General features: G+C 37.1%; 2 protein-coding genes across 3 annotated transcripts; both read left to right on the top strand.

The window, feature by feature from the left end:
• Window positions 1–3989: 3989 nt before the first annotated feature.
• On the top strand, window positions 3990–5991 carry LOC107037964 (glutenin, high molecular weight subunit DY10). The gene has a single exon (XM_015256806.1). The coding sequence runs from the start codon at window positions 3990–3992 to the stop codon at window positions 5889–5891; it is 1902 nt and encodes a 633-aa protein (XP_015112292.1). The 3' UTR covers window positions 5892–5991.
• Window positions 5992–6869: 878 nt separating this feature from the next.
• On the top strand, window positions 6870–11814 carry LOC107038017 (golgin-84). 2 transcript variants are annotated; one of them, XM_015256881.2, is made up of 5 exons: window positions 6870–7006; window positions 7090–7284; window positions 8652–9960; window positions 11019–11243; window positions 11690–11814. In XM_015256881.2, the coding sequence occupies exons 2-5, from the start codon at window positions 7139–7141 to the stop codon at window positions 11747–11749; spliced, it is 1740 nt and encodes a 579-aa protein (XP_015112367.1). In that variant the 5' UTR covers window positions 6870–7006; window positions 7090–7138; the 3' UTR covers window positions 11750–11814. The 2 variants fall into 2 exon arrangements, with proteins under 2 accessions (XP_015112367.1, XP_015112366.1); XM_015256880.2 differs by having other exon boundaries at window positions 6870–7284.
• Window positions 11815–14334: the final 2520 nt, after the last annotated feature.

Raw genomic sequence — 14334 nt, 5'->3', positions numbered from 1 at the left:
GCCCGAGATTACTGCGATAATTTATTTTGATTTGTTTTTGCGACACCGAGGACATGTTCTGTTGTTTTGTTTTTGATTATTTATTGATTTTATGAACGATAACGAGGTTCAAACCTTTCGGATTCGACGCCAAATTTGAAATTGCTAGTCCACCTCTGACTGTTGTTAGACTGTTTAAGTGTAGGTTTTTTACTGGTTCTTTGGGTAGTAAGTTAACTTTCGACTCGTTATCGAATTCCATGTTATTGGTATTAGCAGAAATCATTAGGGTTTTAGTGGTAGGATTAATGATCTGGTAGATGTTTTAATTGTTGACCTGCGATAAATGTACCACCGTTGTTCAAATTTTAATAATTGCTCTTTAGAGAATTAATAAATCTGTTGTTACTAATTTTGAGGATTTGGTGTTTTTTTTTCATGTTAATCCTACAATCGTGACGAGCGCCTTTCCGGGGAATCTGATTTTAATTAATTGTGCAGGGTTATAAAGTTCTGAGTGGAATTTGTGGATTAATTAAAGGGTGGAAAACTGCACGGGGCTCGTAATTTTAATTAAGGATTGTATTTTTTTTTTCGGGAGAGGACAATGTATGTGACACTACAGTCGCAATTTCGTTTCATCTAGCAGTCTGAATTGGGGATGAAGAAAATGAATAACGGGGAGGGAAATTTTTGTCATCGGTACATTCAGTGCATCGTTTTAGGACAAGAATGTCAATTGAAGAACCTCAATGTTTTTATTTTAAGAATCCCAAGTACTGGATTCCAGACCACGGATGAAAAAGTTAAATAGAAAAACCTAGCCATTCCTAACCATTCAATAGAAAATATTCTATAGAAAAAGTAAAAAGAATTCGATTTTTCTATACAACTTATTCTATTGAGATATTTTCTATAGTTTCCTCAGCTCAAGTTTTCCAATTTTTTTGTTTGATGTTTTTGAAGACCAGAAAAGAAAAAGAGAATTTAAAAAACCTGAAAAATTTGAGGCGAGGAAATTCTATAGAAAATATCTGAAGAATAAGTTATATGGAAAAATCGAATTTTACTGACTTTTGCAATGAATATTTTCTATTGAACGTTCCATAGAATTCGCTGTTTTCTACGATTTTTTTTTTCGTGCGTGATAGTTTAGTTTTCCATGACATCTAGAACTAGAACTTTTTCTCTGATTTTCAGGAAAATTTCACTAAAATCCACTATTTTTCTTTCTGAAAACCAGAAACTCTTTTTCTCTGTGTTTTCAGCAGAAGTTCAATAGGAATCCAATAGAATGTTCTATCGAATTCGCTCCGTTCTCTATGAAATTGTTTCGTGCGTGTTGCTAGAACTTTTTCTCTGATTTTCAGGAAAATTTCACTGAAATCCATTATTTTTCTTTTTGAAAACCAAAAACTCTTTTCCTCTCCGTTTTCAATAGAAATTCAATAGAAATCCAATGGTTTTCCATTGAATCCGCTGTTTTCTACGTTTTTTTTTATGCGTGATAGTATAGTTTCCCACGGCCTCCTCAATCCTTTAAATAGAACACCCGCTGGGTGATAAATTCGGGCTTTTTTCGAGTCTGCCTTTTTTATGTAATACCCATTTTATTCTCATTTCTATGCATTATTGCATGGGCGAATTATACAGAGGTGCGACTCCCAAGGCCGTTCGGTGTTCTCAGGCGAGTCTGGGTCGCAGTGGCTCTCCAGTGGAACGAAATTTGGTTTTAGTGAGTAAACTATTCCGATGTGTAGCTGTATAGAAGGTGTATCACTCTACACAGAGAAAAAAAATACTTTTGCCAAGGAATCATTGTCTTGAGAGAAGAATTTATTTCTTTAAGAGCGTATTCACGTATAAAAAAAATCAATAGAAAACCCTGTGAATTCGCTAGAAAATTCTAGGGATTCTATGGGGTTTCTATAGAATTTCTATTGGAATTTTATTGAAAAATTCTATTTGTTTTTGCAATAAATTTCGAATTTCTGTTTGAATTTTTTGCTCAAGATTTTTTCTATAAGAATGCGTGGGCATCATTTTTCTAAGTTTTTTCCACTCGAATTCGGTAAAGCGAAACAAATCAAAAACCAGGAGAAAAAAACTTGGAAAATTGTCCAAGTGGCCCAATAATTCTAATAGAAAAAATGTCAAGAAAAAAATTCGGAGAGAAATTCAAAATATATTGACTTTTTTCTATTAAATCTCTAATAGAATCAGCACAAAAAACAAGAAGAATTTTTTAGTAGAATTCCAATAGAATTTTCTATTTAATTTTTTCACGCGTGTTTCTCCAGGCCAGTTATTTCCATGTTGTCCATGACCATCTCCAAATATCACAATTATATTGAATTATAAAATGATGATGCTACATATCACCTTGACTCTTCATTATTTTTTAATTGTTTTAATTTGAGATTTTCTGAGGTAAAATAATTTGGGATAATTCCACACGTTAATAATAATTGTCAATGGAGTTTATTCAATGCCATATGTAGCATAACTATCTCATATGTAGCATAACTATCTCCCAACATAATTGTAATATTTACAACTGATAAAAAATCGAAAATTTTGCCATAAAAAATAAATTCTCCTAAAAAAATAAATTCTCCCAAGAAAATGACTCCTCAGCAAACGTATTTTTTCCGTGTATAATCCATGTAACTCAACAGAAATATTTGCAATTTTGTATTATTCTGTACAGCCCGATCCATTAATATGCATAATGAGAATGGCACCTGAGTGACAAATAGCGATAATATACGATTTAATACGTCCAGTATAATTAGATCAGATGTGGCTTGATGCTATGCACTTCCGTGTCACTCAGGAATAATTAATCGATGAATCAACCAATTCGAAACCGATCCATCTGGTCTCAGCCAAAAAAACAACAATGAGTAATCAATGAACTTGAGACGAACGCCGAGCGATAAATAACCGAAATCATTATGAAGTCAAACCGATTCTGTCATCGCTGGTGCGTCTCCCCAGAGATCTTCCTAAATTTAATTTTTTCGTCCTGAAATTCAAGGGGAAATGACGAAAAAATTGTTACAACCGGATCGGCTCCATGACGCTAATAATTTTTTATAAATAACAAATGGAGTATAAAAGGCTGGTGAATTTTCGGATAAGCATCAGTCCAAGTATCCTCCAGCGTCGAAACAATCCGAGCCCAAGAATGAGGAGTTTCACGGTAAGTCTGCTCAGTAATTTAACGGAAATGAACGATCAAGGACTCGTTATATTGGAGCATGGGTTTTTTATGCAACTGGTAATCGATCAACGCCAACGTATTTACGACAATTGCGCATTACGTAATTTGGATTGTACATTCGATGTTTCCCATTGTAAACGACCCAAAATGCCCCTGTGGTCATGCAGAAGAAGATTCAACCGCATTGTGTGGGATTGTCTCAAGTATCAAAATAATACAGTTAAAATGTTGCAAAAAATACAAAAATATATGAGGTATTCCATGCCAAATGAGGCAATGGCTGTCCCTCAGCTTCTCCGACATTGATCTCGATTTTTTTTCTACGATTGGGGGGCTAGAAAAACTATCTTCCAATTTTTTCAGATTTGTTCAACAGCCCATTTCGGAGATATCAAGTTTTTTAAAATGTTTTTTCCATAACTCTAGTTCTATTCATCCGATTTTTATTTATGAAAACCTCTACGTGTTCATAATATCGAATTGTCAAAAAAAAAGTTGAGAAACTTGCATTTTCAAAATTATTTTAAATAAAATAAAATTATTTTATTTTATTTGTCTCGTCTTTTCATCAGTAATTTTTGTAATCATAACAAGTAGTTTGAGTTTGGTCATTCAAGTTGGGTTTCGTCTTACATGTACTTTATTTTTAATTTTTTCTTTTTCACAAATCTCGTCAAAATACCCCAAAACGGCGCTGATTGACTCTGGTTATACTAAAAAACAGAATTCCCCCGGCGCGGTGCCGTGGGCCTGAGTAACGAAGGGTTAATAAAAAAAATATTTGATGTTTCAGCTATTGATGATTGTGGTGGTGGGTAGCTGCGCCTCGCAGCCTGTTGACAAAGTTCAGCAGGTGGGAGGGCAACCGGGGCAGATTGTTCAGGGACAGGGGCATGTGAGCCAAGGTGGCATTCAGAAACCAGATCAGAGTTATGTTGCAGTGGGTAATGGACAGTACCCAGGGAATGGGTATCAAGGACAAGGGTCGGTTAATGTTGTTCAGGGAGTTCAGGAACAGCATCCAGTTAATGGGGTTCAGGGACAGGGACATTTGAGCCAAGGTGACATTCAAACACCAGATCAGAGTTATGTTGCAGTGGGTAATGGACAGTACCCAGGGAATGGGTATCAAGGACAAGGGTCGGTTAATGTTGTTCAGGGAGTTCAGGAACAGCATCCAGTTAATGGGGTTCAGGGACAGGGACATTTGAGCCAAGGTGACATTCAAACACCAGATCAGAGTTATGTTGCAGTGGGTAATGGACAATACCCAGGGAATGGGTTTCACGGACTAGGGTCGGTTAATGTCGCTCAGGGACTTCAGGAACAGCATCCAGTTCATGGCGTTCAGGGACAGGGGCATGTGAGCCAAGGTGGCATTCAAAAACCAGATCAGAGTTATGTTACAGTGAGTAATGGACAGTATCGGGGAAATGGGTATCAAGGACTAAGGACGGTTAATGTCGTTCAGGGAGTTCAGGGACAGCATCCAGTTCATGGGGTTCAGGGACAGGGACATTTTAGCCAAGGTGACATTCAAAAACCAGATCAGAGTTATGTTACAGTGAGTGGACAGCATCCAGGGAATGGGTATCAAGGACAAGGGTCGGTTAATGTTGTTCAGGGAGTTCAGGAACAGCATCCAGTTCATGGGGTTCAGGGACAGGGACATTTGAGCCAAGGTGACATTCAAAAACCAGATCAGAGTTATGTTGCAGTGGGTAATGGACAATACCCAGGGAATGGGTTTCACGGACTAGGGTCGGTTAATGTCGCTCAGGGAGTTCAGGAACAGCATCCAGTTCATGGGGTTCAGGAACAGGGGCATGTGAGCCAAGGTGGCATTCAAAAACCAGATCAGAGTTATGTTACAGTGAGTAATGGACAGTATCGGGGAAATGGGTATCAAGGACTAAGGACGGTTAATGTCGCTCAGGGAGTTCAGGGACAGCATCCAGTTCATGGGGTTCAGGGTCAGGGGCATGTGAGCCAAGGTGGCATTCAGAAACCAGATCAGAGTTATGTTCCAGTGAGTGGACAGTATCCAGGGAATGGGTATCAAGGACAAGGGTCGGTTAATGTTGCTCAGGGCGTTCAGGAACAGCATCCAGTTCATGGGGTTCAGGGTCAGGGGCATGTGAGCCAAGGTGGCATTCAGAAACCAGATCAGAGTTATGTTCCAGTGAGTGGACAGTATCCAGGGAATGGGTATCAAGGACAAGGGTCGGTTAATGTTGCTCAGGGCGTTCAGGAACAGCATCCAGTTCATGGGGTTCAGGGACAAGTGGAGCACGGTCAGGTAGTTCCAGTGGGTATAATCTCGCAGGACTCCGAGGTAAATCCGGACGGTACCTTCCACAATGTCTGGGAGTCGGAGAACGGCATCAAGGTTCAGGAGGAAGCGTCGGTGAAGCTCCTCGATGACAATACCGTATCGCAAACCGTCACTGGACAGATCAGTTATGTTGACAACGAGGGTAAACAAGTCCTGTTGAGATACGTCGCGGACGAGACTGGATTCCATCCTGAGGGAGATCATCTTCCAACGCCACCGCCACTTCCAACGGGCATTGCCAGAGGGCTTGAGTGGATTCGCGCTCATCCACCAGCGGAAGAAACTAAACTCCATGAGGAAACTGTTCTCAATGAAAAGCACTTCGCCCAAGAGCGGACCGGAGGGTACTAATTTCGATTGTTCGATACTATTCGCATATTCAGATTTTTCTGGTTTTAGAATTGATAAGGAACTTGGCATTAAACGACATCAGACGTTTGAAGTTTCTGATGTAAAACCGATTTATAAATAAATTTATTTTGAACTATATTGCCGGACTTTCTATTTTTGAATGACTTGAGTGACCTTTCGGGGATTTCCCGAGCTACCAATTCAGTGGTGAAGTGGTCAGTCGGGTTAAGTCGACTGAGCTCCCTGTTGAGTTTTCGTGAATAACTCGGAATTTAAGAGAGGAAAATTTTTGTAAGATCTTTGTCGATAGTCTTCACTTTTCTTTACAAAAAAAAATTTTTATGAAAATTTTGCCAACTTCTTTAGAATTTGAGATATTCATCGAGAACTGGCGCTAGGATGGAATTGACTTAAACCATTTGACTTCACTAAACAGAGATAATTTAAATTTTTTATGTAAAAGGTATTTTGTCGAAATTTATGTCAAAGATTTCTTTTACATAATTTTTCAAGAACAAGTCATGAATAAAGAAATTTATTTTCTTCAGCAATATTTCCAATTTTTTGACGTAGATACGTCTATGGGTTCAATATGGGGGGTCATCTTGGAAAACGCTCCTTATGTGCAGCGCCATCTATCGGAGTTCTAGAAAATTCTAGACATTTCGATGTAATTCGATAAGTTTCTTGAAATTTCGAAAAAATTCAAGGAGTTTCTAGAAATTTCGAGGAAATTCAGGGAGTTTCCAGGAAATTCGAGGGAATGCAAGGAGTTTCTAGGAAATTCAAGAAAGAAGGAAAGACCGTGGACGATACAGCCGCCTGCAATTTTTATTTTCAAATGTCTGAAGTGGGGAGTGACCTCCGAGGATTTACCAGCTACCAGACAGGTAGAGCTCGACAGAAGCTCCAGCTGTAGTACAGCTGGTGGACCCTAGACAGCACCACACGATCGTCTATAGTGGGAGGAATGGCAATGGCAGTAGTGGTGTAAATACATGTCGAATCACCTACGTGTCTCCCCAACTTTTGTAAATATTAACAATGCCAATGGTGAATAGGAGACAGCACTCAACTTCCCACTAGATATTATCACTGTTATTAATGACAAATTGGTGAGGATTCGGGGTTTAACTTACGATTGCGGCGTTCTTGCACGAGGTCTGGAAGAGGGTGTCAAGCTTTCACCAACTTTCAGGTTTCTATTTTCTACAAATCGTTGACAGTATTCTCTATTGTGATAAACTATGGCGTGGTTGTCTGATCTCGCTGGCAAGGCTGAAACTTTGCTCAATAAGATTGATCAGAATACAGCGGCTGTTTTGAGTAAGGATAATTATGACCCGGAGCAGGATCAGCTGATTAACGTCACTTCAGTTGATCCTTATGACAGGTAGGAATTTTTTTCATCATTTTTTTTTCTTGAGGTAAAAGGATGAAATTGTAGAGTTAGATGACAATTAGTATGTAAAAAAGAGAATCATTCTGGAGATTTTTCTAGAATTTTTTGGAAATCAGCGGTGAATGAAATAGTTAACTGACAATTTTTTAAATTTTTCGTTAGATTTGATATAAAGATATGATTTTCTATAAAATTATTTGATGTAAAAAATTATTTATAACTATTTGTTTATTATTTTTATTCTATAAAATGATATTTGCAGTTAATATATATTTTAGAATCCGAAGAATCTATTGACCTTCATAAGCTATCGTCTTTTAATCATGTTTATTCAATTGAAATTTAGAAAAATTGTTATTGAAAATTGTTCTGTTCATCACAAATAATTAAATAAAAATAAATCAACCACCGGAAAAGAATTCTATGGAAGTTTCTTATAAATACAATTTTTCTATGCAATATCTGAAAAAAAATCGCACCGTAAAATGGAATACGCCAACTTTTCATTTGAATTTTTTCTCAACCATAATCATCATTATTCATAACTAAATGGAATTTGCATTGTGTTAACTCGTGCTCTGTAATTGTCAACAAGTATTTTTATCACCTCAACTGTTTTCTGAAAACGGAATCATTTGTTAAATGTTGACATAAATTCATGTGCTCCCTCGAAGTTCCGCATTCGATACTTGTTACACAATCTTCGTCAAGACTGCTCTTAAAAATTTTAAACAGAAAAGAGCGTATGACATATAGCCGAATGTCTTCAATTCAACTAAGTGCAAAATTATTTCTACAACATGTCCTGGCATTTGAACATATAAATAAAAAAATGTACTTAACAACAAACACAGCGTTCTACATAATCAAAAATAAATCAAGAGTGGAAATCAATTGTAAATATCGTACATTCCACGGATGGAAAAAATCAATTGAAATTCTATTTATAGAAAAACCTAGTGAATTTGGTAGAAAATTCTATTGCATTTCCATTGAACTTTCCATTAGTTTTCGGCCGATTCTATTAAAATAGCCAACCTCAAACATTCTATAGAAAAATTCAAAAGAATTCTATTTTTCTTATAACTTATTCTATTGATACATTTTCTACAGAATTTGCTCGGTTCAAATTTTCCAATTTTTGTGGTTTGGTTTTCTCGATGAGAAGAAAAGAAAAATAGAATAAAAAAACCTGGAAAAATTTTACTCGAGAAAATTCTATAGAAAATATCTAAAGAGAATAATTCAAACAGAAAAACCCAATTCTATTCATTTTTTCTCTTAATTTTCTTTGTGGGTGTTGACTTTTTCATTTCACTTCAAGAAATGCTCCGAATTAATCAAGAATTGATTGGCAGTTCCCAATCGAACGACCCTGAGGCAGGGACACCCACTCGTTTCGCTCGCTTCATCACCACTCCCCAAGGGACTCCAAAAAAGCGGCAGCTCCAGAACCAAGAGGACCTAACGACATACCTGAGCAGCCTCTCGTCAGCCTCAACGAGACAAACGAATGGAGCACTGCTCCTCCCTCCGCCGACCCCCTCGTCGCTGTCAGTGGAGACATCAGACCCGAAGGACTCATTATCAGAGTATTCCCACAGCGGGCGATCGTCCCCAGATCTCTCCCACACCCTGATCGACCTCCCGAATCCAGACCCATCGTCCTCAGACCCAGTGGCCGAGAATCATCTGCTGAGAAGAGAAATCGAGAGCCTGAAGAATGAACTCCTGGTGTCCATGCACGTCGAGAGGTCCATAGAGAGTGAGCAGAGTGAGATGTACGGTAAACTGGAGACACTGAGACAGGAGTACGAGTACAAAATGAATCAGCAGAGACAGCAGATCGAGCACTTGACGAAGATGTCGAAGAGTTTCGAGAGGAAGCAGTCAAAGTCTGGGCGAAAGAACCTCGAGCAGCAGAACGAGTTCCTGAGCAGACAGCACACTGACAATCAGAAGGAGATTGAAGTGCTGAGGGAGAAGATGGACAAACTGGAGGTGGAGAATGGTCAGTATGTGAAGCAGATCTGCGATCTGAAGGGGGTTTTGGAGAGGAACAGGCTGGACTTGCTGTCCACTAGGCAGGAGCTGGAGCAGCATCGGGCGAGGGCCATCAAAACCCTCCAGGAGAAGGAGAAACTCATCGCTGAACTGAGGGAGAACAAATCAGACGCTGGGGTGGACAATGCTGCAACGAACATGGAGTTGAAGCAGTTGAGACAAGAGTGCAATGCTCTCAGACACGAGAATCAACAGGTCGGCGAGCAGTTGAGGATTGCAAGGGAGGAGCTTGTCACTGCTGATCTGAAAATCGAGGAGATGAGCAGGAAGTTTGGGGTTTCCAGCAGGGAGATGCAGGAGATTATCTCCGGGGAGAAGAGGAAGAGGGTCGAGGCTGAGGAGGATGCCAGGGCGCAGATGGAGGAGGTCAGGGCTGTTAAGGACGAGTTGGCTTCACAGGCTGGCATTTGGGCGACGAAGGTGAGGAAACAGGATACGGAAATCTCGAGGCTTCGGTCGCAATTGGCTGCTGTGTCGACACCTTCCAGCGCTGTTGAGACGAGATTGGCTACTTTGACGCAGACTCTTGTCGCGAAACAGAATGAACTTGAGGGGCTGACTACCGAGAAGAATGCGCTGAGATTGCAGTTGGAGAAGGCGGAGGTGAATTTAAGGATATCCAAGTATCCTTTGCAATTTGGGACAGATCATTGTTGACTCAATTATATTCAATCATCAAATTTGTTAGTTAAATTGCGTGAAAGAAATTTGAAAAAATCGTGATTATTCGGCGTCATTCAAATTACATTTGGCTGAGGAGTATTATTTTTTTAAACATTCGGGTTTTTATGAATGAGTAATTGAAATTGTTTAAACTTTCGGAAACATTTTTTTTTGCATGACATCGATTTCTGGTAAAATTGTGAATATGAATAGATTTTTATGGCAAATTGATTGTTTATAAATTATTTGTAGAATATATCCGAAGAATATAATTCATGTTCAAAATTTTTTTTACATTTTTAAAAAATTTTCCAACGGTTTAATATTGAGATTCAAATTCAGACCTGCAAAATTACATAATAAAATCATTGATAAATGTCCGAAAACTTGGGATCAAATGGGGCTCGAATGGAAAAAAATAAATGTACAAGAGTAGAAAAGCCTTTCAGTGGAGAAAAAATAGCCAAAGTACTTGTATATCCTCAATTATAAATAATAACTAACAATGAACGTGTTACGTTTTGTCATTTTACTGTGCACAAATTTCATAGAAAAACCTAGCCAATTTAATAAAAAATTGTATTGTTGATTTCTATAGAAAAATTCCCCAGCTTCACTGCGCATTTTTTCAATGGAAAATGTCTAATAGAAAATATTTTATAAAAAAAATCAGTAGAATTCATCTTTTTATGCAAGTTTTTGAGACATTTCCTAAAAAAATTCCTCGACATGAATTTTCCCAGTTTTTTCTACTCAATTTTTTTCTTTTTTCAAAAATCAAATGAAAAAACTGGGAAAATTTAGAAAAGTTGTTCAGAAAAATCACAATAATATATTGATTTTTTCTATAGAATATTTCCTCAGATGAACAGAATTTTTTAACATAATCAGCCAAAACCTGATCTAATTCGCTAGGTTTTTCTAGAAATTGATCCACACGATCTCAATTAATCCTCTATTATGTGAAAGAAAGTGAAGTGAATGAATGTTATTTTTAGCACGAGTACAGAAAACTCTTGGGAAATTCAAGAAAACCATACAACGTCAACGATACTGATGACGCCAAAGCCCAAGTGCCAACATTCCTAATGGAAACTCCATTCGATACAACAATGGCTCGAAAAGTTAAACGAGCTTACTCGTCATTGGATGCAATCAGTGTGAGAACCGGAGTCTTCCTCAGACGATATCCACTGGCACGGATATTCGTTATAATCTATATCGTACGTACATCCATGACACGTACAAGAGAAATTCATAGAAAAACCCGCGAATTGTGTAGAAAATTCTTTTGGATTTCTATTGAAAAATTCCGCACATTATCTGCGCGTTTTTTTTTCAATAGAAATGTTCAATGGAATATTCTAGAACTTACCTATTCTATTGAAATATTTCCTAGAAGTTCTTCGTTTTAGCGAAGAAAGAAGAAAAGTTGTGGAAAAAAATTTGAAAATTGTTGTCGAGTAATTCCAATAGAAAATATATGAAATTCTAGATTTTTTCTATGAAGTAAATTTCACTGGACATTTTCTACTAATGGAATTCCCAATAGAAGTTCAATCGAAATCGAATAAAATTTTCGGTCGAATTCGCTAGGTTTTTGCATGAAAATTTTTCGTGCGCGAATTATCAATAACAAATTGTTCTTCACGTATAATTTCTGTTCCAGGCTCTCCTCCAATTCTGGGTGTTCCTGGTTCTCCTCTCCCAGTCCCCAGAGGCTCACTAATCAGAACCAGTATCTATAAATAAACTGTTAATTGAAGTTTGTAATAAAAAACGAAGATATTTTAAATAATGGACTATTTATTTTACAGTTTCGATATTAAGGTTACATTATAATACTTCAGATGAAATCTGTCTATCAATCACTTGACAGGCATTCCCTGTCTCATCTCATGGAATAAATAAATAAATCATCCAATCATTTAATCTACGCATTGAACACTGCGTGATGCCATTCACACTATCACCTTAATTATTATTATTTTTTACGAACCGTTTGCATGACTATTCAACACATCATCATCTCAACACAGAAAACCTTTCCTATGATGTAGGATTTTGCGTCTTGTGTTGTTAAAAAAAGACGAATAATTTTCATTCGGTACTTTTTATTCCATCCCCTATTGTTTTCGTAGAAAATCATTTGTTCATTTAGAACGCCCATTAATTAGAGGATATCGCGCGATCAACAAATTTGATTTCGGAAAATTCAGAACCATTTGGTTTGAAAAGAAATGCTTTCCTACTTTTGTAGTCGAACATCAGAACATTAATTTCAGCCCCATGATTTAAATCACGATATTGAACCGTTAGAGAACATTTTGAAAATGCGAAAAAAATTGGAAAGTTTACTTTTGGCGAAAAATTGATGAAGTGATTTAAAAATTACAATTTTTGAAAATTCCAAGCGTTTTTTAATAAATAATTAATAACAAATTAATTTTTCACCATAAAAATCATTTGGTCGGAATCGTAACAAATTTTTTCATGTTCAGAAATTTACCAGAACAATTTTAATTATTTATCTATTCTTTTTCAATCTTTAAAAAGGAATAAATGAATAATTATAAGAAGGAATTATTTATCTATTGCTTTTTAAAGCTATAGGATTTCCTGAAATTGAGGCATGTGCTAATAATGGCTGATAAAACATGATTTGAGTATTCATTTATGAACAACGAGTGCATAACAAAATAATAATTCCGCGCAAAATGTAATTTGAATGACACTGAATATTCATAATTTTTTTCAAATTTTTCCGCCGCAAGTTAACCCCAGTCTGGCCATCAAACGCGATCCTGCGAATTGGTCACTTCCGCGGGGATTCCCCGCCGCGTTATTTAGGCTGTACCGTTGCCGAATTCACTCTACACTGGCCGGGCGCGGGTAGCGAGTTTCCGGCAACGTCGCGTCATGAGGCATTTCATTGAACATGGGAAAAAATAATTCATCTGTCCGAAGTAATTTGTTTTCTTTAGGATTTTTGGGAAACATGTTGTAAAAACTACCATAATTTTTTAGACACTTCAATTGACAAAGTCAATTGTTTTTTTCTTTAATTTTTCCGGTTAGCCAATCAATTTGTAATTAAAGAACAATGACGTGCAGCGGGGTTTCCCTCATAGGGTGACCAATCTAGGGTTAATGGACAAATTTGATGATTGAAGAAAATATTTGGATATCCTTAAATCGTATCGTTTGCGCTAAAAACTATTTTTTCACAAAAAATCCCAACAAATTGGGATTCCTCGACCTCGACAACATGAGTTCCATTACCCAAAATTCGGACTTGCTGCAAAAATTAATATTCATCATTTTTTAATCTTTTGTGTTGAGTTGTCATGAGTTGATTAGTCATGTAACCCTCGAACCAGTGTTCTCTTCATTTTTCGAGAGATTAAATCACATGCTACGTGGCTGGTAGTATCATACGTGTGTCTACGGACGACATAAAATCGTTTCTGGTAAACGCTTTCCAAGCTTCAAAATCAAAATTTCCGTCTCCGAAATTTTACTCGAGTGATGTTTCACTTTAGTTTCCATCCATTCTCACCATTCAGTTCATTCTAACGTGCAAGTAGCAGTTATCGGATATCAATTTCAACACGATTGTAAGATTTATATCAAAAAGTCATGTACTGATATGCCAAGAGCCTAAGTATCTCTAATTACTCTAGATTGTTTAAGCCAAAATTGTGATGTTTCTATTGAAACTTTAGCTGCGCGGAAATCATCCCTGTAAATCTACTCCGAAAAACTATTTAGAAAAACAGATAGACACACAGGTTGAAGGGCACTGAAATATGATTCGATTTCTCTAGTCGGGGGGATCGTCCAGTGGTTGAACCACTCAATTCATTTGTTCTGAAGTTCTAAATTTTTGATTTGGTTGGATCCATATTCTTTCTGTTTTTAAATGAGCATAAAGTTTTAAAAACTGGACGATTCGCTCCATTTAGGTTTTCTCAATCCGTTTCTCCAACTGTAAAAGACTAATCATTACTGCGATCATCGCAAATGTCTGAATTTTGAGGCACGTGATGTTTCTTTAAATATTTTTGAGATAATTTGTATCAGCGCCTCGCAAGAATTGCATTGCTGTGTATGAAAAATAATATCTGGAAAAGGTTCTGACATAATTGTCTACGTTTGTAATTCTCAACTTGTTTGATCCAACAAGAATTGAACAATTGTTCACTCGGTGAAATGTAGTTGTTTCTCCCACGGGACATCATGAAACTTTTCTGCGGTTGAATTTTCATTCAATCTTCTCTGGACGATTCACTCCATTTAAGTTTTCTCAATCTA

Source organism: Diachasma alloeum, unplaced genomic scaffold (assembly GCF_001412515.2).
Source record: "Diachasma alloeum isolate Michigan unplaced genomic scaffold, Dall2.0 Dall_scaffold_00276, whole genome shotgun sequence".
Taxonomy (NCBI): domain Eukaryota; kingdom Metazoa; phylum Arthropoda; class Insecta; order Hymenoptera; family Braconidae; genus Diachasma; species Diachasma alloeum.
The sequence above is the reverse complement of the archived record's forward strand: the minus strand, read 5'-3'. Positions and strand labels throughout refer to the sequence as shown.